Source organism: Cricetulus griseus, chromosome 2 (assembly GCF_003668045.3).
Source record: "Cricetulus griseus strain 17A/GY chromosome 2, alternate assembly CriGri-PICRH-1.0, whole genome shotgun sequence".
NCBI lineage: Eukaryota > Metazoa > Chordata > Mammalia > Rodentia > Cricetidae > Cricetulus > Cricetulus griseus.
The window spans coordinates 246123754-246147888 of record NC_048595.1 but is presented as its reverse complement, the minus strand read 5'-3'; the positions used below and the strand labels follow the sequence as shown (position 1 = coordinate 246147888).

The 24135-nt window shown below is 36.7% G+C and overlaps 1 protein-coding gene across 4 annotated transcripts in view; it reads left to right on the top strand.

Moving 5' to 3' along the window:
• The window catches only part of LOC100771923 (laminin subunit alpha-2), a 541373-nt gene that overhangs the window by 358335 nt on the left and 158903 nt on the right, over positions 1 to 24135 (top strand). For all 4 annotated transcript variants that reach the window (XM_035440328.1, XM_027402872.2, XM_027402871.2 and 1 more), the window contains 3 exons: positions 5525 to 5659; positions 14340 to 14464; positions 21696 to 21782. In XM_035440328.1, coding sequence (XP_035296219.1) covers positions 5525 to 5659; positions 14340 to 14464; positions 21696 to 21782 — 347 coding nt within the window. The remainder of the gene's footprint in view (positions 1 to 5524; positions 5660 to 14339; positions 14465 to 21695; positions 21783 to 24135) is intronic.

Below are 24135 nucleotides of genomic sequence, written 5' to 3'. Positions count from 1 at the left end.
CACATATCACTGGTTTGTAGTCAGTCTTATTCATTAGAGTTGGTTCTATGACACATGTACTGATATTTTTAGTATAAATAGTATATATTATTTTGTAAATGGGATGCATGACTCCAGGTCAAAGTTAAAATACATCTTGAAAATACTGAATATGGATTGGTGAGTTGCCATTGCAAGCAAAGACCCTTGCTGACAAACCTCACAACCTGACTTCCTTCAATTCTCTGGACCCACATTGTGAAAGGAAAGAACAGGCTGCCCCAGGATGCCCTCTGACCTCCATACATTCATTGTGGTATACACATTCCAAAGCACATAATAAATAAATAAATAAATAAATAAATACATAAATAAATGTAGTTAAAATATCAAATACATGTTTCCCTAGACTGAATAGCTTATGTAAAGAACAATAGACATTGGATATTATGACTCTTCCTCACTCCACCACTTCAGGCACTTTTTCTGGTTTAATGCTAATCCTTAGAGAGAATCACCTCAAGGATTCATATAAGTGAAAATTCATGGAAGCAAATCAGTGCTGTTCAGCTTAGGTACCACTGTATGGCTCCACACTGTTCAAAGAACAACTTCATGGGGTGACTGAAATGCCTTGTAGCAGCTCCATCACCTGTTTAAAAGGTGATATTCAATATAATATGCTCACTTTGATATCATAAATAATCAAATAATCCATCTCATTATTAAGTAATAGTTCCCTTGTGTCTATGTGTCTATTTTTACACACTACAAGCTCTTATATTTATCTCTGTACCCTTTCAAACATGTACCAGTATATGGCTGGAAAATGAGGCAATGTACACACACAAAATGGGCTAACATTTAGTGAGCATGAAAGATGAAAGTGTACAGGATAGAGAACTTTAGACTTTTCTAAAGAGATGGAATTTTGTTTCATTGTGTGACTGCACTGCTTGAAAACTGTGTGACCTTGGCCAAATCTCTTAACTACCACAGACCTCATTATTATTATATATAGTTATTGAAGCTATAAGGTGGGCGTTCTGAAAGTTCTGGCTCAGTAATGTAATTTTCCTATAGAAAATATTCAGAGTCAAGTTGACCTTCAGATATCCTGAGGAGAAAGTTACTATGTCTACATTTCTTTCCATTTATTTAATGTGAGTCTTTTCATTTCCCACAAAATATTGGAAGATCATGAAATCATTTCAGTGCAGTCTGCACACCTCCACATACTTCATGTCAGTGTTTGTATTGTGATTTAGAGGCATTTAAAAATAGTAAACTACACTATAGCATTGATTTTTATGATTTGCCATTGTTTGAAAAAATGAATTAGTACATATTAAACCAATGAAAATGAAAGAAACTAAGAAAAACCTAGAAGGCATCCACATAAGCTTTGTCTGTGTCCTGCGAGCTCCACTCAGGCTCCTATTCACAGGCACTGTTGTTCATGGTGAGGATTTAGTAAAGAGATTATGGAGATAAAAGCTTATCTCCCATAATAAGATACCTGACATGTTCTCCACATCCCGTTGTCTCTAATCCATTATACATCTTATTTATAATTCATTTTGATTCTAAAGTGTAATTACCCAGGCATAAAAATCTAATCATCAAAGCAAGAACTAAAGACAGTTTTGAAATAATCCATCCCATTCCAGGAACATATGCTTTGGGTTATGAATACACAAAATGTTTCCTTTACAACATCTTCACCAACTGGGTGGAATTCTATAGATATTTACATTGGTAAGCTGCATTTCATATTTTTAGACAAAAAAGAGATTGCATAAAGACAGAGTTAAATGGTATTACCATTTAAAATACTGCCATTTATAAAGATACTAAACTTTTGCCTAATAGCTGGAGTGACAGGACACTATTGTTCTGTTCATCACAATTTCTTGACCTTAAAATACCCAATTAATATTGATTGAAGGTGGGAACTAGACTTCCTTTAGAAGTCAAATGAAAGTCTCTCTGTCTGCACTATACTTGTTTACAGAACCACCCTGCTTAGCCTGTTTTCCAGATTATTTTAGGATTAGACTATTACCTAAACCTAAATTTAACTTAGATTATATGCAGATACCATTTTCTATGACTTTTTAGCATTAGCTGTATGACACTTTTCAAGCACATCACAGAGAACAGGAGTTTGATAATGATGTCTGGTTGCGATTTTGATAGTCCCACCCTCTTAACCCCTCTTCCTTAACCCCTTGTTTTGGCAAGGCTTCAGGACCACAGTTGAATGGTATGGTGTTTGACTGGGTCAATCGGGACCTATCAGTAGTCTAGGCAATGTAAATTTTAAGTCCCTGATGTATTTCATTAGCAGCATTCTCCCTGCATGTATGTCTGCATGCCAGGAGAGGGCAACAAACCTCATTATAGAAGGCTGTGAATCCTAACTCCACCCCCCTACTTGCTCCCAATTTGCTCAGGAGATCTTGTCCCTTTCCCCTTCTCCAGGGGACCTTGTATGTCTCTCTTAGGGTCCTCCTTTTTTACTAGCTTCTCTAGCATTGTGGATTGTAGGCTGGTATTCCTCCAAAAAAAAATTTTTAAGAAAATTTAAAAGTAGTTCTTTTTCTGTCCTAATTGAAACTTCTTTAGCTGTTAAACTTTTCCTCTTTTGTCAGTGAGGGCAAAAACAATTGGTATTTAAAAAAAATAAAAACCCTTTAGGGCTTTTTGTTTTGTTTTGTTTTTTGTTGCTTTTTCACTGGAAAGAATAAATACAAAGGGATCCAGGAAAAGAGGGGATTGACAAGAAATAAATATGACATGTTTTAAACATTTTTTGATGCTCCAATTCTTACACTGAAAAACAGTCTCTTTTCTTGGTTAAGAAATACAGTCCACCAGGACACAATATTAAACTTCTAGAAGAAACTTTAACTTTCAATTCAGTTAATACACTTGATGGTTTGTGGGATGAGGAAGCCACATCACAAAGACACTAACTGGACCACACCTTTCACAGAGACTAACATTGACACCACAGTTCCTATATTTATTAGGGCACAGCCCCAAGAAGTCAATTTTCCCTTTTCAAACACACTTTAAAAACAGTGCTTGTGACGCTCCGCCATGACCAGTCTTTGCCCTTCTCTTTACTAACTACCAATTATAGTCTCCAGGGGTGGAACCAAGCATCAGCATGTTTCAAAATTTCCCAGATAACTGAAAAACCAAAAGGAAAGACCTAGAACATCTTTCGCAGAACTCATCGTGGAACTTGGGTTGTGGACACTATTGGCAGCTTGTTAGTGCCCAAGAAAGAGCCACAGCAATAAGAAACAAAACCTGGTGGATTACAATACAAACCACTCCAGGATTACCAGTGCATTTCAGCCCAGAACTCTGAATTGACTTTCCACAATGACATGTATTTTTATTTACTTAGCTCTCATAAGTTTTGTTTCTTTCTTTGGGGGGGTGGGATATAAAATAGATCTTAGAAATTCCTCCCAATTTGCATAGTTTTCATGCTTACACACAGTATACAAACAAGCAAACAGACCCTGAGCAGATAAACCAACAAAATAATAATATTTAGAAAGATATTTAAGTGTGAGATTCATGTAAATAAAATGCAAGTTTATTCAAGTCAACATAGTAACAATTTGCCGCAGTCTACACCATACACTATTTTGGGTTAGGAAGGAGAGGGTGTGTGTGTGTGTGTGTGTGTGTGTGTGTATGTGTGTGTGTGTGTGTGTGTGTGTGTGTTTGTGTGTGTGGGGAGTGGTTGTGTAGGTTTCTTTGTGCATGTTCTCATATGTGTGAGTGCATGAGTGTAGAGGTTTAGGGTTGATAGGTCTTCCTTGATCACACTCCATCTTATGGATTAAAGCAGGATTTCTAAATGACTCAGAGCTCACAGTGTTGTCTGGGTTTACAAGTGACTACCACACCCGCCATGTTTTACATGACTTCAACTGATCCAAGCTCCTGTCCTCATACTAAAGTAATTAGTACTTTGCCGACTAAGATACCTCTCCAGGCCCTGTGCTACCTCCCCAGTCTCCTGTACATCACCTCCTAAGCCCTGTATGCCACCTCCCAGCCCCTAGGTACTGCGTCCCAGCCCCTGTGTGCCACCTCCACAACTCCAATGCATCGTCTCCCTCTTTTAAATACACCTAGGATTGCTCCTTGAGTTCTTCAGGTGTAATTTCTAGACTTTTTCTGTAACAATGATGAAAATTAACCTTGGCTGTCAAGAGCATGGTTACATATATATATATATATATATATATATATATATATATATATATATATATATATATATATGCACCATAATATTGAAAAGATGCAAAGCTTGGCTTTTTTGTTTGTTTGTTTGTTTGTTTGTTTGCTATTTGTTGACTACTAGGCTCAGTCTTCCTTTAGTTTGCTCAAAATGGGAAAAGTGTTAAATCTCATTATAATTTCTTATACGCTAATAAAAACCAAGAGACTCTTAATTAATTGCTTAATTGAGGTACACATTAAACAAATCAAAATAAACACCAGGAGAGTACTGAGCATTGACTTTTTTTCTCTTTCTGGTGGACTTCTGCATTTTTCATCCTGGGCTGCTTAGGCCACATACAAAGCATGTGCAAGCATTAGGAAGTTCTTGGTAGAACATGTTTTTGTCCTACTTAGCCAGCTGTCATTCTCGAGTCAACAAGAGTAAGGTTTTGAAGGGAAGAAAGAAAACACTACTTAACCAGGTAGTGAAATAGCCTCTTTACAATCCTTAGTCATTTCTGAGAACTACTGTCTACTCCTTAATCAAAAATCAAACGCTGTCTGATGAGTGAGACCATTGAGCCTGGAACACAAGGCAGTCTCATCTCATGCCCAGGCCCTTTCTACAGAAATCAAGTGATGTTTTTGATACATTTATATAACAAAACCTTCATGAAGATGAAACTCTTGGTTTTGCATGTGTCAGCTTTGCCAGAATTTTTCTGTTGGTTTTGGATTTTTATTGCAAAATGAAAAAAATATAGATCAAGAGAAGATAAATTTTATGAATGGCCTGCCCAATGGTCTCAAGACACATAGAGATTTTGTTATTTTGAAGTTTTCCTTTTTATAATCTTCAAATCATATTGATATAAATAATGTACCCATGAATATTTTATCGTGTTTTGCTGAGTTTCTCTGAACATTTGCTAATTATCCTTCAAAAACAGAGAAGTATATTTTTGGTGGTTGAGGACACTGGAATTGTTAGTTAGTTAGTCCATATGACAATGTCAGTTAAAAATAAACCTCACAAGAAAAAGACACTTCCAGGCCTTCTCAGACTAAAGGCAAATGAAAGCTTTTCCTCTGCTAAGATATGACTACATGGGGGCTGCCTGAATCTGAGAACAGAAGGACTTAGCAGAAATATGTAAGTGTGCTCCCCAAACTCTCATACACACATGGAGGGGCATGGACCAATGTCATCTTTAAAACAACTGGAGACCTTTGGTACTGATGAAGCAACAGTGCTACTATGCCTTTCCTAATTGCTTTCCTTTTCTTCTAGACATGTGCACCAGGATTTTACCGGCTGCGTTCTGAGCCAGGAGGACGAACTCCTGGACCAACCCTAGGAACCTGTGTTCCCTGTCAGTGTAATGGACACAGCAGCCAGTGTGATCCTGAGACCTCAGTATGCCAGGTAGGCACTTGCAGCTTCATGGACAAGAACTGTGCTTTCGCTTCTCTTTCCAAATTTGCAGGTCCTCCACACAGAGGCCGATTCATCTATAGGGAGTATGACTGTGTGCTTGAAATGAAACATGCAAGGGGAAAGTATAGTCACCATGTTTGTCATTTTAAGATATAATGAAAAATTATGATGGGAAAAACTCAGTTCTTCTCAAAAAGAGAATGATAGCAGCCCAGATAACAGGAAAAAGCATTCACCAAAAATTATGTGATGGATTAGTTTGTAATTATAAGAAAGAGTAGTAGTTTTTCTTATGGAATCTGGAAATTATACCAAAATATTTACAGAATTAGAATGATAGAGAGCATGTGGCATAGATGAGGTCTTGACTTTGATTTCCAGTGTTACAAATAACAGAGAAGAATGGAAGGACTGAAGGAGGGATAGAGAGGAAGGGAAGGAGGGAGAGAGGGCCAGTCAAAAAGAAAGGAAATGTTATGAAAAGCAAGTTTCCCCAAATTCAGCCTAAGACAAAATGTTAATATTTTAAATATTTCCCACTAATTTTGCCTGTTTTAAAATCAAAATATGCAGTATGATTAGAGTTTTTATATTCTGCATTTACATGTGCCTATCATGAACATCTTTAAATGCATTGACTGTATATCCTATAGCTTACATTTTTCTCATCCAATTGAGGCTATTCTCAGTGTTGCACCTTCTTGATGATGCCCAGAACCCAGAACCACCATTTGCTTTTGAACAATCAGGACTCTCCTGTCCCTTGCCTTTGGCATTTCAGGTTCCCCTGTCACTGTTGATCCCATAAAGTTGAATTGCTTCATAGCTCTGAATATCTTTTTGTCCCATCATTTTCCTCTAGTCTTCTGAAATCTTTCAACTGAGCCTTGGAGAATTCATGGTTAGACAGCAACAAAATCACATTTAGAATCCCCCCCTTCCCCTAATTTTCTCTTCAGGTTGCTCATAGACATCCGGCTCTCTCCTTACAGACTGCCAGCCCTGTGGCCTTAAACAGTAGTCATTGATTTTTTCATGATCTTCATGTCCCTAAAGCAGAAGAAAGGGTGGGTGTCCCTTCCCCTCCCTGCCAGCCTCACACCCACCCCTTCTCCTCTGTAGCGCCACTCAGCTTTGACTCATTCCCAAGTTTGTCTTTGCACTGTCTTTACTTGATCAGCAGAACACCAGCCCTCTGGTCACCCTCCTCGCTTGCTAATGTTTTTTCCTTGTGTCGTGTCCATTCTCTAACAAAACCACTAATGTAATCCCTCCTGGTTTTAAGTCCATAACATCAGTCCTCCATTCTTCTCCCTCTCAATTTCTTCTGTTTTTGCAGTCTCCATTTTGAACATCCTCTTCTTTGGTCACTATCTCCCATTCAGTCCTTAATATTTCTACGCTCTAATCTCGTCAGTGAGCTTTATACCTCATCTCATTTTAAAATCAGCTTACTTCTTTCATGTCATTCTTCAGTCTCCATCTACCTTGGTTGTCTTTTCCTTCCTGTTTGTCTTTGTTTTTTCTGGACAAGCTCTCTCACTGGCATGGAACTTACCAAGTAAGCTATGTTGGCAGGCCAGAGAGCCCTGCCTTTAGAGTGTTGGGATTACAAACACACAACACCATACCTGTCCTCTTATTTATGTCCTGGGGATCAAACTCAGATCCTCATGCTTGCACTTAAGCATTTTTCTAACTGACTAAGCAATCGCTTCAGTCCCTGGAGTTGCTTCTTATGATAGAAGAGAAAAGAAAGAAACATAACTTATATGACTTCAATGATCCCTTGATCTTACCTCTTACTCTGATTACTTGCCTTCCATTGGAAGAATTAATCTTTCTGGAAAAGGTCAACTCTTAGGCTAGACATGTAACTCATGGTAGAGCACCAGCATCACGTGCATGTGTCCTTGTGTTCAATCTCTAGAAAACAAGGAAGGAGATAGAAAGTCTGAGAAGGAGACATCAAGTCTTCTCTGGGCATTCTTGACCTCACCTCTCTTCCCCATTCAAGACTACCACCCTGTTAATCTCCTATCTAATCTACATCATCTTTTAAAATGGAAAAAAGACCCTTTTGGCTCTGTTTCCTTCTAGAAACCATCAAAGAATTTTCAATGGCCTGTTCACAGTTTTTCTCAGTCTACTAGGACTCCAGTTACTCAGGTTAAGATTTTGCTTTCAGTCTGTGGTAAAGCGAATGACGCACTTAGCCCCAGGACTCACCCTTCTTCACCTTTCATCAGAGTTGCCACCATGTATTTACCCATTCTTTATGGAAGTCTGAGTTTGGTTCATTTCCTAGCCATAACACTGAGAATTTTCAAACCCTCTGGCTCCCCATCCTCAGCCCTATTTACCTTTCTCCTCATTGCCCAGATATCAATTCATGGTATTACTGGGATTTAGTGCTATTTGCATCCCTAATTACACTTGTTCCCATGGTGATCTTTACAGGCATGTGAGTTTCAGCACCTATGTCTGATGAGATCATACAGTACTTACATGATTCTTAACTTGAAATCTTCTCTAATCATTTGAGATGTTTTTATGGTGTGGGAAAGCGATACCTCTTTTCTTGCAATTATTATAGCAAAGACACATTATATTGATTAATATTGTCTCTTCCTCATGACTCATGATTTCTATATATATCCACAATTATTTTCCATATTAAAATCTGCTTAAAGCATCTGTTCAACTTGTCTTTTTGTTTTTGCTATAATGCTTTGCTTCCCTTCATTTTAGAATGTGTGATGTAGTAAACAAGAGTCTTATCATACTTAATTCTTCTCATTTCCTAACTAGATATCTATATATTCATCCTGGTGACATTTTTATTCACTATTTTGATCCATTTCCCCAAATATGTTACTAGAATTTTTATTGAAATTGCATCAAACTTCTTTATAAGGAATTGATGTATTTACACAGTTCAGTTATGTTTCCTCCCCCCAGGAATGTTATTGTCTTCTATCTTCAAACATATCATATCTTAGAGTAAGCTGTTACAAAATATAGATTATTACATATTTTATATAGTAAACTTGAATATATCATACAGTTTAATTTAACTGGTAAATATTGTAGTTTTGTGTTAGCAGCTCATTTCATTTCATTCACTAATTAGTCTTTATGGTAAAAGTTTTCTTAACATGTTTCTTAACATGGTTGAAATTCAACCATTTTATTTGCAACCTATAAATTTTCAATTATTTATATTATTTTATCATTATAAATTATTGCTTGCAAATACTTGTAATTATGTTGCTTCTTGTCATAAACTATATCTGTAATAATTAATTTGTGCATTTTATAAATTAGGAATTACACAAAATGTTAAGTAGACAAATGATCAACAGCCTATATAATCCCTGATTTTGATATTACTGTTTCACTGTTCTATCATAAATCTTGGTGGTGGGGATTCATTTATGAAAAACATTTCTTGTCATATTAAAGGTCATCTATTTATTCTTGTATTCTCAGAGATACTTTCTTTCAATCAGGCAGAGATATTAAAATATAGCACACACTTTATTGTAGAGTGTGGGATAAGAGTAAAGGCTGGTTCAAGATGTGATCATGTAATAGTTTTATCAACTAAATGATGAGTACCATGAGAAATTAAAAACTAATATCAACTATCCTTGAATTCCTGAAATAATTAGTGTTTGCTTTTGGTGTCATAGTTTTACTTTCTGCTTCTCTGTAAATTTCAACAGTTAATTTGGGGGAAGGACTACACTCACAAGTTAAATGTACTATTCTTCTATAGTTTTAAAGAATTACATTTGATTCATATAATTGATTCAGAAGTACCCATAAATGAGAATTTAATTTCACTTTTATTAGGATAAAAGTTGTTGTCTTCGTGCTGTTTTCTTTGTTCAATTGGGTATTACAGCTAGTTTTCCGCCTTAAGAATCCTCAGTGAAAGTCTATTTCCTAAGAAATCCCTAGATAAAGTAAGAAACAAATAAATACTTCCATCAAAATACACAGTTATATAAATTGTTATGCCCTGAATTTTTATATTGTCCTTAGGGGAACTTACAACTTTTGAATTTAGACAACTTTATTTTAGAAACAGGGCTATGAGGCAAATAAGAAACAACCATGATAACCTCATGGTTCAACTGAGGAAGCAAATGCATAGTGATTCCTCTCCTGTTGGGCTTCAGCTTAGTGCTACCTCTGTTATAGACTGCAATGTCCCTAGCTTTGGTGGAGTGGCAAGCTTCAGATTCACTACCTTGACTCAAATCCCGGCTTCACCTCTCACTGACTGGATGAGCAAAGTCAGTTTCTTTAGCTTTGGTGTTACCTAAAGTTCCACACTTAAAATAAAAATAATAAAATTTTAAAAATAAAATTGTAAGCACTATAAATGATAATGACAATGACCATGTTAGACTTCATTTACAGTTTTAGAACAAATTAACGGGTACTTCATAAACAATTGAGGTCATCATTATTATGTCTAACACAATGCAAGATTTTCTCGCTATCTTAGTCTATTCGGGTTACTGGAGCAAAACACCACACCACAAGATCATTGGCTTATGAACAATAGAAATTATTTCCTATAGTTCCCGAATCTGGCTGTTCTTACGGCATCAACAAATTTTGTGTCTAGTATGCACCTGTTTGCTGGTCACAAAGAACGCTATGTTTCAGTGTCCTTGTGTGGGGGAAGGAAGTATAATAGTAGTTTCCTGCAGAAGATTTTGTAAGGTCACAATTCCCAATCATGAGGACTCTATGCTAAATCATCTGATTGTATCAGGAGCATGGATTTCAACAAAGGACTAAATGACACAGACATTCAACAAATACCATGCTAAAGCCCTCGAGGAGGTGCTATTGAGAGATGGGCACTCATTTATTCTTTTGACTATTTTAATTTTTCCCTTTATTTATAAGCAATAAAAAGAACACATCTAATTACAGAGAAACATAAGGTTAAATAATTCTCCCAAACAAACACTACTGTGTGACTCTGCTCATTCTAACCCCATATTGTACTTTCAATAGAGTAGTTGGCTCATCCTAGGTTTTGGTAAGTTCTGATATTCTGCACGGTTTCTTACTAGTGCTTAAAGTGGCTGCTGCTTTCCCAATAGAACTTGTTTTTCTAAGAATGAAAGATTAATACCTATGTAATGTTATGCTCCAAGAAGGGAAGGTAGTGTGCTAACATAAGTTAGTAGACACACAAGGAGTCAGGTAGATAAGAGGACAGATAGGTAAACGAGTGGACAATAGATGCCCTCACTACACCATTGTCAATATTATCTCTCCTATTTTTCACAAGGAAATACTGACAGTTCAACGAACTTATATTTTAAAGATCATGTAGTTCGCAGAAATACTATTTTTACTCCTTATAATTACAACTTGAGAAGGAAAAGAAAAATACAAATCCTCTTCACCAATGTTCTCTGTTGTCTGATTCAATTATAAGTTCCTCTCTTTGGGAAATAGATAGTACTTGAAGGCTATGGTATGGGCACCTAGTAAATCTAATCCAATTAGCACACCTACATCAAATGAATTAATATTATACACTGCTGTCATCTCCATCTTTATATCCCAGCACCTTCTATAAGGCAGGCATATTGGAAATACTTAGTACCAAAAGCCTCAAGAAAAAAATAGACAGCTGAACTGAATCAATATTTTCTGTTAATTTCATATTGTCAATTGTGGGTCATAAGGTGACCTGTTAGCATGTTTTTTATCATCCAAAACATTAGGAATCATTTCAGCTTTATGTAATGTAACATTTGAAATATCTTATCATGTCACCTGTGATCACTTGAACCTGTGCTTTGGAGGCTGTTTCATACTGTTAGTGATGTTTCCAGAGCTAACTATGGTCCATCTTTTACATCAACTTACATGCACCATTAATCTATTAGCTGTGAACATTTGGCTTGCATTTTTACCTTTGAACATGGGGATATCATAAATTGTACAAGCTCCAGAAATCAAGGACAGAAAGACACTTAATTTGTTTGCAAATCTCAGTAACACACTTATAATCTCCTGTGTTTTAAAAGAAACTCTGAGTAACTAGGATTGTTAAAGGCTTAGCTTACAACAAAATATTTATGATGTAATGGTGGTTTTAGATATTCGAGCATCTAGGAAATAGATATTAGACTTAATCAGCCTGGGTTAGGAAGGCAGAACTCAGATTGCTGCCATGACAAGAATAAAGCAATTGTTCAGACAGCACAAGGTAAATTCTATTGCTGACAGTCATGTAAGGTGGAGAGACCTGCTTTATGAGGACTGTGCATTCTTGTGATGCCTGAAGGAAAGCTTAGAAAGTATCCCAATAGTGTAAGCTTATGTTCAGTTACTTGTCACCTTAAGTTTCAAATGCTGCAAGATTAGGTCATATTCACTGTCTATTGTAGAAGACACATGGTCCACCTGTAATGCATCATCTAAAACAAGCATGCAGATGTTGCATATTCTATGAAAAATCACTAATGTGTGACATCATTGAATGTATTTAAACTTATTAGGTAACCATAGTATATAAATCTCCCTATAGGAAAATTTCCATATAAGAGAAAATATTATGCACACTGTTTGAAAAAATATTGGCTAGTCATTTGAAAGAGTTACACATCAAAGTTTCTAAAATAGCCATATGAATTATATGCTTTGTTTACATAACTAGCCAGGATATTTAATTCATTTAATCAAGTATAGCATATCAGTGTATCTGTGAAAGATCAACAATCCAGAGAAGGTTAAAATATGCTCATTTTCTTAGTAACCAAATAATGTAAAATTGCAGATTGAAGAAAAATAAAAACCACATTTTGGACTTGTGTATTTTTAGTAATGATTGTTATATTTAAGCAACTGAGTTCAGTTGTTACTAGTATATCTAGATTACATAAAAACACAGTTATTTTGTTGGGAAAGCTAAAATGCTGAAGACTGCTATTGAAAAAAATGTCTTTGGGTACATATTTTCGCAATTATAAAATGTGATCTTAATACCTTTCTCAGGAAACACTTTCCTTCAATGGCTGGTTAGATGATTTGAGACCAAGATACACATGTAATTATTTTATTTTGGAATCATTCTCTCTTAGAGTGTTGCCATGAAGTATGGAAAGGCTTTCATTGCAAAGATGGGTAGATTAATCTGGATAGTCAAGTAAAGGAGGATTATGACGTTTAAATCAGCATCATAATGTGGTGGATTATTTTGTCCTGCTGACCATTTTTCTGCATTTATTAGATGTAGTACCTGTCCTTTTCCATATGAACAGTCTTGGCCCATGTTTTCCATGTTGCGTAGAGCATGAGCTCTTTCATTCAGTCATTTAGAAGAGTTGCTGCATGATGATGCTGTTTCATTTATGGTGTTAAGCTAGGAGGGACTGTTAAGCCATATTTAGGACACAAAGGAATGTTGAGAAGAGAAAAGGATATTTGACATAAGAGATGACATGCACTATATCCTGGTAAGAAGAATATTAAATGATAATAACTAAACAACATATTTACAAATGAAAATCCTACAAGTAAATGAGGAGCCATAAGTAGCAACTTTCAGGTGCTCTCCTGTGGCTAGCTCAGCGTACATAGGCAGCACAGTCTGCAAGTGAGACTGGAAGGGGAAGTGTATGTCTACGTGGATCTTGTTACTGAATTATGCTTCTCAGCATCACTTTTTAGCATTTTATAGAATAGGTCATTGCTCTGACCGCCCCAAATCCTGTCCTACAAAAACTGAGCTGTTAGAAATCCAGCTCTAAATGCTTTCCCTCCCAACTCTCAACATCAAGAATCATGTATTTTACTAAACAATATTCATGGTTGCATTTTTGTTGTTATGTTTCCTAATTGTCATCTTCTCTAAATTCCTAAAGTAAATATAAATTCAACAAGGTAGGATATTATTTTATTATACTTTTCTCTCATCATCTGAGTGCCTTATAGATATACCTTCTCTTCCATCCATACTAGTTGCTCTTTGTAAAGTATGATTCTACTTGGTGAGAATATTTTACCTAAACTTTATCTCACTCTTCTCATTTCCATATGAATATGCCTTCAAATATATCAGTGGCATACCTTTCATCATTCAAGCATGAAACAGAAATATTGACCAAAGGTTGCAGTGTCAGATTGAGTCTACAATAGTGGTAAAGAACCAACAAAATTATTCACGAAATAGAAAAATATCATTCATGGTGTAGTAACAAGGCTGGCCACTTCTGTGTGCATCATCTTACCACATCTATGTTTTCCTCCTTGGTTTGACTATGATTTTCCCCCAACAGGCATGCACCAGGGACCCTGTCTTTTAGCCCTTCCCCCAGCTCCTCATAGAGCTAAAATTTAAGAGATTCTTGAATTTATATTTGCTAATTTTGAGTAAAATAAAAGTGTACACAGAAATCAATTTAGGCAAAACAGAAGCTCTTATTGATAATCTAGCTACCACACACGGCATCAGCTTCTTAAATGAAGAAGTATCTTTAAAGATAATTGAATTAAGAACTGATCATTGTAAACTTTATCCCTCCTTCTCCTCCCTCTCTGTAGATATTGCTGGGGAACTACATGATACAGCACATTGTAACTCCTTGTATCTTAAAAGCAACTCTTCTTCCATTTTCTTTTACAGAACTGTCAGCATCATACTGCTGGTGATTTCTGTGAGCGATGTGCCCTTGGCTACTATGGAATTGTCAGGGGGTTGCCAAATGACTGTCAGCCATGTGCTTGTCCTCTGATTTCTCCCAGCAACAAGTAAGTTTGATACATATAACCATATTTTCCCATTAGTAATCCAATATGCCTGGTACATTGATATTTTATGATTTGCCAATTTTTCCAAGTAGACAAGAAATCTCAAGCCACCGATTTTTTATAAGATAAAAACACAACCAAATTCAGTATGTGTATGTTCTTTGACTCATTTTTCTTTTAACACCCTCTTTGAAGTAAATAATACTTATTAATAAAATCTAAGTATCAACATTGACATTCATATGTAATACAAGTAATGTATTACAGGCACACAGTTTTATGAATGCACAGGTCTGGTTTGAGCTTACACGTTAGCTATGAATCAGCTATGAAGGATTGTCTGAGTGCACACAAAATCACATTTGTGGCTATTTCACATCATTTTATATGTTAGAGTAAATATTGGTAAATAATTACCAAAAGGCAATTGAAACATAGCACAATGAAATTTGTGTAACTTACTAATAAGCTCTTTTAAAGAAGTCAGTAGCAGCTAGGAGCACAGTCCCCTTTCTGTCCAGATGGTTTGAGCTGGGTACCATGGAAACATCACCACAAGGGGAAAGAAGTGGTGAAGTATCTTATTTTCATGCTGTCTGAACCTTCTGCCTTGGTTTATATCTATTGTTACAAACCTTTCAATGTTTCTTATTTACCTTTTTGCTAAGACTATCTGGGCTTTCTGTTAGGCTTTATATACTTCAATCTCTACATGAGAAACTCATTTTCTACTAAGAATTTGTTTTCTTAAAGAAAGTTTGACAGTTTGACTAGCACCGGAATTCTGGATACCTTAAGTATAAAAGAACTGCGGAACCATTCAGCCAAAATGAACTTCCACTGGTACATGTCCATCCTGTTTTCTCATTATTGATGTTTACAAAGTGGAGTCAGAGATAGGTTTATAAATGGTGGTTTATTGGGGAAAAGCACTCACGCAAGGCAGCCAGTGACCAGGTTTGCACCTGAGCAGGAAGGACCCTAAAATGCATCTTAGTCAGCTCAGCCAGGCGAAAAAGAGCCCTGCACAGCCTCCCTCCTTCTTAAACCCTTGTTACATAACTCTGACCATGCCCGTGGTACTTTTTAATCAGGGTTTGTCCCTACACCTCATCTTTATCTTTGTATGCATTCTAAAAACAGTTATGTACAAATTACTCCCCTTTTCTCTGCAAGAGTATAAATCTCTCCAGGGTGACATACATAAATTGTAAGGTATGCTGGACATTGATGAAGACAAAATGTATGATCTCATTGTTCAAGTGCAAAATGATAAGAGTATGAAATAGAATATTATTTCTTATTTACTTTTCCCAGCTCTCCCTCTGGTGCCCATGCTTAAACAAGGGAATGCCATTTGTTTCATTGTTTATTAAAATGTGAACCATTTGGATTTTTAAAAAATCAATAATAATTCCCTGTTGTTTCTATTATAATACTGACACTTATAGAAGGTGCAAAATAGAATCCTGTCATTCCTTGGAGAGACACTTTTTATAAAATATTGGCATTAAAAGCAATCGTCACAGGGCACAAAATTCAAAGTCACAAATACCATTCTTAATTGGAAAATAGTTAAGAATATGTAAAAAGAAAGAGTAGATTAAGGATTCTTATAAGTTTGGGTAGTAAGAATTTACATACACAAATGCTTAGAAAACAGAACACAGTGAATGCTTAAGAGCTAGGAAGCAAGAGAGTTGTGAGTGTGGATTATAAGCAGGGCCCTGCAATTATTGCCGAAGATAACGAGGAGAATGGAGAGTGTATTGGAGAAATCTTTGACTGCCAATCCATGAAATTACTATTTAACTTCCTATGTTAATTTAAAACACACAGGTTTTCTTTTTTAAAAAAATATTAATATGATGAGAGCTACACTTTAGGAACCGTGATATGCTAGAACCGAATGCAATGAAATGAGGTAGGTGAAGAAGAAAAGCAAAGAGACCAATTAAAAGGACATTACACCAACCCAGGCAAGAGATAATAAGAGCTGGAAGCCAGGTAACAATCACAAGATGGCAGCACATGTGAAGAGCATGTTGCACAAGGTGCTACAGAGCTGGTGACTACCTAGGTGTGGGGGGGGGAGTCCAGTCAGGAGTTGAGGGGTGTTAGCCCGCTTGCCCCCCCCCAAAATGGTGGAGCCATGAACTCACACAGGGAAATCAGGAGAGAGCTGCTGCTGAAGACAGGTAATTTATGGTGTAAATGGGTTCAAATTGATGTGAAAGGTCTGTCTGAATAGAAATATGCAAATAGCTGCACGGAATGGAAATCTGGAAATTGCAGGAGCAGATGAAGGAAGAAATATGTTAATAAATGAATTAAAGTCAGATTGGATTTCCCAGGCAGATGTTCCCCAAGGGAAGCACATAGAAAGAAGGCAAAATGGGGCTTCTTTATGTGATAGAAGTCTCCAGCCCCAGAAAATGGAAAACAAATGCAGGAGAAGCCAGACAGAGCAGAACCTCGGGCAACAATGTCACTGGCACCAAGGGGAAGACAAGCAATACTTAGCAAATATGCTGTATTGTTCTCTCAAAGGAGACTGAGAAAATGTAGCAGCTTTTAACAGGGAGGGCTATTGTTGAAAGTTGACAATAGTGGAAGTGGACTTGAAATGGCAGTTTTAGGAAAACGTTCCAGTTTTAGGGAATTGCACAGATAGAATACCAGCTTGCTTGGTTAGCAGAATCAACATAACATCTAATTCATATTTTTATTTCATAATTTGATTCATGTTATTTCAGTATAAATTTTATGCCAACGAGACTTAAAGACTCAAATCATCATAGTTGCAGCCCCAAATGGCATTCAGACTTTATCAACCACAATTATAAGTAGTCACTTTGAAATACCATAACCAGTGTTCAAAAGCCTACATGTAGACACTCAAATATATATGCATGTATCCCACCGTTTATTCAGTTTTCTTATCATTCATTTTTAGAGAACTCTTAGTCAAAAAGACTGAGATGATTTCATGACCCACTAATCTCACCAGCTGTAGCTTGGAACATATTAGCCTAATTAACAAAAAGATCTATGGCCAGTACGACGGATTAAGAGGCAAAGTAGAAAAACTAGTCAGGGCAAAAAGAGGCACTTTTTCTTCCAGTGTGTGAAAATAGATTCTGAGCTACAGATGGGTGAGGTGAAATGTCTTATTTCAGTAACTGTAGTCTATGCAGTCCATGAGAAATAAGAGGTAAGGAAGACTCGGTGATTGCCAGCTCACGGTCACCGCATCAGCTTCTTTGCCTCATATCAAACCAAATACATGAACCTTCTACAGTGTTTGTTACTCAGTAGTGCCACTTACTCACCGTTGGGTGTTCTATTACACACACCCAAGGCAAGGGCAGACCCCTTATTCACCGTTGGGTGAAGGCAGTATCAGAAACCTAGTTCAGCCTGCCTTTGCAAGCTATGACCCACAACACCTTTCCACACAATGCCTATCTAGCAGCCCCTTGCTCATTTCCAAACACACATAGAAATCTTTGTTCTCGTTAAGACCTGAGATAATCCATGCTAAATCCAGTCCAGTTCCAGGGCCACTTCTGTTGTAGTCATTTCCCCAGCACAGCATGCCTTAGTAGTTTTTCATGCCACTAATGAATTTTACATTACATCTTGACTGCAATCAGATGCTCTTTCAAATATTGAAATTATCCTAAGTAGTAAATACTCCATCCTAATATCCTGGAAAAGAGAGAAAACATGTGTCCTGTCCTTCATTTATGTATGGATCAAGCATAATTATGAATTTCATGAAGATAAAGGTATCTTATCTATTCCTTTGGCCAACAAATATTTACTGAGGGCCCAATTCAACACCATCTGAGAATACCTTCTCATGTTGGGAATGTATAAGCAAGAAGAATAATCCCATGTCTTTCTGTCTGAGAGCTTGTATTTTTTCATGAGTAAGAAAGTGAACAAAGAGACATATAATGTAATATATAGAGACAGTGCCTCCAGGAAAAAGCAAGTAGCCACAAAGGATGCATTTGCACCATTTTCAGTAAAGGTCAATGACCTCCACAGACAGATGTGGCTGGTACAGTGATGTCAATGGAGGTAGCAGAATGAGCCACTGGAATGGATGCATGATTAGTCCAGCTGAGGGCAAACAGTGCACTGACTCTTCAACAGGTCAACGTGGCTTGAGTAGAGTGAATGCAGAAGAAGGGAGAAAGGCAAATGCTAGCAATTTCATGAAAGTCAGAGGTGGCACAACATAGGATAATGTGATGAAGCCACTGAAAGTAGCCCCAGTGAAACTTATACATTAAAAAAAAAAAACAGTTTGATAGAGTACAAAAGAAAGGAACAACACTGACGATATGCATTTCGCAGAGGAGGTAGAAGCATTGTCATTGACTAAGCTGAGTAAAATCAAGGGCATTTTTTAGAGAAGGGGAAAATCAGCTTTAGATGTTAGAGTCAACTCGATATGTAAAGCCCTCAGGACAAAGGAGGTAGCTTAGAGGAGAAATCTGAATCTGAACTGGAAATCACATTAACAGACGAAGAAAGAGCACAACATAGATGCAGTAAAGTAGCAGCCTTGGAACTGGGATCAAAACCAAAAGGAAGTGGTTCCCAGGAGGCTAGTTGGCGATATAATCAACGGAAGGTCTTGCACAGAATGAACCCCGTAAATTTTACAAACTGTGTGGTGATATGTTTGAAACCAGCCACTACAGGGGAATATGTAAGGTGGTCGCTAAGAGAGACACACAAGGGTTTCAAATGATCCTGCAGACAATATGAGAAGCAGGGTTAGAGAGATGGAAGTGGTATCTTTGAGGAGAAATACTGAACACTAACTTTAGGGAGATGTGATTCCTACATGTTCCTCCCAAAGTCCTTTGTTATACTCAAAGGAAATAATCAAGTTCTGTCACAAAACCATCATTCCACATTTTGTGTCAGCTTGTCCAGCACTGCTACATTCTCACACAGTATTTTTTCTTTTTCCTCCATTTTCTTATTAAAATTAGAAACAAGATTGTTTTACATGTCAATCCCAGTTCCCTCTCCCTCCCCTCCTCCCCTGACCAAACTAACACCCTACCTATCCCATACCGTTTCTGCTCCCCAGGAAGAGTGAGGAGCCCCCATGGCAGGGGGGCTTCAGAGTCTGTCATATCCTTTGGGATAGGGCCTAGGCCCTCCCCTGTGTGTCTAGGCTGAGAGAGTATCCCTCTATGTGAAATGGCCTCCCAAAGTCCATTCCTATGCTAGGGATAAGTACTGATCCACTACAAGAGGCCCCATAGATTTCCAAGACCTCCTCACTGACACCCACATTCATAGGGTCTGGATAAGTTCCATCCTGGTTTCCCAGTGATCAGTCTGGGGACCAAGAGCTCCTCCTTCTTCAGGTCAGCTGTTTCTGTGGGTTTCACCAGCCTGGTCTTGTCCACTTTGCTTATCACTCCTCCTTTTCTGCAACTGGAGTTCAGTTCAGTGTTCAGCTGTGGGTGTCTGCTTCCATTTCCACCAGCTGCTGGATGAAGGCTCTAGGATGGTGTATAAGTCAGTCATCAATCTCATTATCAGGGGAAGGTATTTAAGGTACACTCTCCACTGTGCTTAGATGGTTAGTTGGTGTCATCCTTGTAGATCTCTGAACAAATTGGGAGCATGGGGAGAGGAGAGAGGGAGCTAGGAGAATGAGAAGGGGAAAAGAGGAAGATGAGGAGGACATAAAGGAGCAGGAAGGTTGTGAGGAAGAACAGAGGAGAGCAAAATAAGAGATACCATCAGAGAGGGAGCCAGTATAGATTTAAAGAGAAATAGGTCACACAGTATTTTTTAAAGATATTTATTTATTGAAGACTTTATTATTTTACAGAAATGGAGTGTAATTTCATTCTACTGTCCAGTCTAGAATTGTAATGGAAATGTCTAGAATCTGTTTCCTAGGCCTATGTATGAATATCAATGTGATGTGCCTGTGCCTACACACATGTTTTCAGCATCTGGTTTTAAGTTAAAGAACTGGAAACTTGACAGATGTGCCAGTTATGAGTTTAGGGGTTCTGAGTTCTTAGGAATGCAAAATTAAATTATTTGGTTAGATAACAAGGTTGTGAGTAGTAGATTCATTTGTTCACACATTTTGTAAAAGTTAAAATTTGGTATCCACTCATGAGCCATGCATTCATATGAATTTCATGAATGTATAGCTATAAGAAATTATAAGAAATTGCTGCCCAAGCCCAAGAATATGGTTGTAGTATGTGCTGTCATCTGGTGGTTCTTGGACTTTACATTCTATTGCTTCTTTATATGAACATATTTGGAAGACTCCAAACAATAAAACGGAATATCTGAAGCATCATTGCTTGACAACTAGGAAGTTTTCTCTTCCTAAGTTTCTAAGGCTCTGTAAAATCTTATCCAGTGGGAATGAAGCACTGGTTTTGGAGAAAAGTTTGCTACAATCCCAAACAATATGATAATTTAGTTAGTTTACAAGTTTCATCAGGCCTCCCCTCCCACCCCACACACCCTGGTAATAGGCTGTCCTTGAGCTGTGGTCTGGCTGTGATATATACATGTGATAGAGAAGTTAGCAGTTATTTCAAAGTCCAGATATTAGGAAGTTAATTGGAAGCTAATTTTGTTCATTTTCATATAGAAAGCTCTGTCCTCTTGCCACATACTAAATCAAATTACTGTATGAAATTTGTTAGAATGTAGATTAGGAAAGATGCTGTTGTATTCTGAATGAGAAAGAACTATTGACACTCCACATGTTGGACTGCCAGTGACAAGTTGGACTGAGATTTAAGGGACAAAATTATATGGTTTTTGTATCCTCTTTTTTGTTGTATGGTTTTTGGCCTGAAAGGCATTCAGTGATCCTTGGTCTACTATATAAAGACACACATACAAGTTCCCATCAAAATTGTTTTTGTGATATCTTTGCTGAATATTTAATATTCACATAGGCTTCATAGAATCCTTAAAAAATCCCCAAATGCTGATATTTTTAATGTGGTACCTTATTAATGCCTCAAAAATGAACCAATTTTGTTATCATTAGTAGTATTTAATTATCTTTGCCATAAATAAGAACAGTATCAATATTTTTAAATATATTTAACATCTCATACCTCAAAATGTCCTAGCAACCTTGGTAATAGGTGGAAATACTGAATTTTATCAAATAAATAATTATCATTTTATGTTTCTTTTTTCAATTCAGCTTCAGCCCTTCTTGTGTGCTGGAAGGCCTGGATGACTACCGATGCACAGCCTGCCCACGGGGGTATGAAGGACAGTACTGTGAAAGGTATTGACAATCACACAGGGAGATTACAAATGGTCATGGTTCCATTAATTGTTTCTGTAACCTCATCATTTCTGTTCTAGTCATTAATCCTTCAGATTATTTTCATAGCTTCAGAATTGCTTCTTTTAAAAAATTGTTTGCTCTAACTTCTTGAGGCCTAGTGATCCCAAATGATTTCATGATTATTTATATTTTAGTATAAACAGAGTCAGATGTAGTTTTAAAAGAACAGACTTCGGTTTTTCCAAAGCTTCTTAGTAGCTATGGAAATTGAGAAACTGGTCACATGATTCTCAGCTAGTTCACTGACCAATAGTGTCTAACAATAACTTCACATGCTCCATTGTTCATAGCATTCTGGCCTTGTACTAGTGAGTCTTTGTGTATTTTGGAATTAGGTGGTAATGAGGGTAGTTACTTAGTCCTATCTAGACAATAAAGTGTTAGTTATTAAGCCCCCTTTTTAGTAGACTTTCAATGCTCTTCAAAAGTTTCTTACAGTCTGAACATACAAAATCCAATAAAGCACCATTAAATTGAATTTAGCTACCATGCAATCACTAAGTTAAGGAAAACAGTCCTAGATTGACTGTCTCTTGGGCAATAAATTCATATCTTCCAGCACATTTATGTGAGATCAGGAAGCCAGATGTTCAGATGGTTACTACCACTTCTAGTATTTCAGACATGACAGGGGAATGAATACTAAGCATTATCAAAATGTTCATTTTCTGTCATCTTAGTATAATTGGTATCAATTAATAATTTCCTAACAATTCATAGATTTATCTTAGTTCCAGCAACCTATCTGGGTCCTATTTTTCCATCTACTTAACCCTGCCTTCCTGATAATAGGATGTGTATGGGACTTTGTTTGTGTCCTACCTAGGCTCCTTCACAGAAAGAGGTGTAATTACCCTGAGCATTTACTTTCATCTTTTCTCCTGGTGGCTCATAGTCAAGGATTAACAAGAAAGGATTAATTACACATCTCTATATCCTTTGTCTGAAAGCAGAACAAATTTTGAAACTCTCTTTAAATTCTAGAATTTTCTATATTTAATAAAGCTAAGATTGAAAACTCACCTGAAATCACACTTACCTATAGTTTCTTTTCCAAAGTCTATCAGCCCACTTACCTAGAGTCTCCTAGGAGATCCTTAAACCATTAATCACTTTTGAAAACTAAATAATCATTTATTGTTATTTCCTATCAACTACTTAAAGATTTTTTTACACAATCATCAATGGTTATAAGAATAATGGCAATAAAAATGAATGGAATAACTAGATGTAAGTCTTGTTAATTCCAATGAAATGAATATGCTTGTAAGACATATTTTCAAAGATTTGTATATGATAACAACACATAATATCCAGCATTTTCATAAATGTACAGAAAGGTTCACTCTCATCACCCATATCACTGGGAACTAGCAGATATTGAACAGTTTATACTACAAACATCCAAAAACACTTTCAGTTATTTGGAAGATGTAAGCATCATTTGGACATAAATTATAGATAATAAGGCTATATCTTCTATATGTTTGCCACACCCTTTGGGATTAGTTTTAAGTGAATATTCACTTAATGCTCTTGTAAACACCAGTAGCATCATGACCAAAAGCAACACTGGGCACCAGTGGGATCATCTTTAGCAATTTATTATATAAATATTTTATGTTACAGCTAACATATAATTTCTATCTGCCAAAGCAGGCATGTAGAAAAGACTAGAAGAATGTATAGTAAAATCACAATTACTGTCTGAAAGTGAATCACAGAAATCCATCATTTTAATATGCATTTGTGTAGAATCAGTAGGACTTGGTAGTTCTTGCAGTTTATGGATGAGCAGGGTCATATACGATCAAATAAGAGTGGTTTGAATTGTTTTTGCAATTCTTGGATGTTGTTATAGCTTGGAATTTACCATCTCTAACATATAAGTGATCAGACTATATTTCTCTAAAAAGTTGCTTCTATTCAACTAAATTAAACCAAAGGCCTTGATTAAATTTTTATTGTAACCTTCCAGATAAATTTGTTCCACTTAGGAGAGCCTCTTAGATCATTTAAATCACCTTTGACCTGCCCAGTGCAGTCAGGGTCTAAAACTGCTGAAGTTTTTTGATTGTCTCTATAATACAGAAGCCCTTCCTATGCTTCATCTTCATTAGTCTTGTAATGAACCCTTGGAAGATTTAATCAACCTGAACCTGCTTAGAATGAAGACATTTCATGTGTAAATGTTAAGACATAACTTCAGGGGGTTTATTTAAATAATATTTTCATTAAACACTTGTTATCTTATATTAGAATGGTAAGGACCAAGCCAGGCCTGGGAATA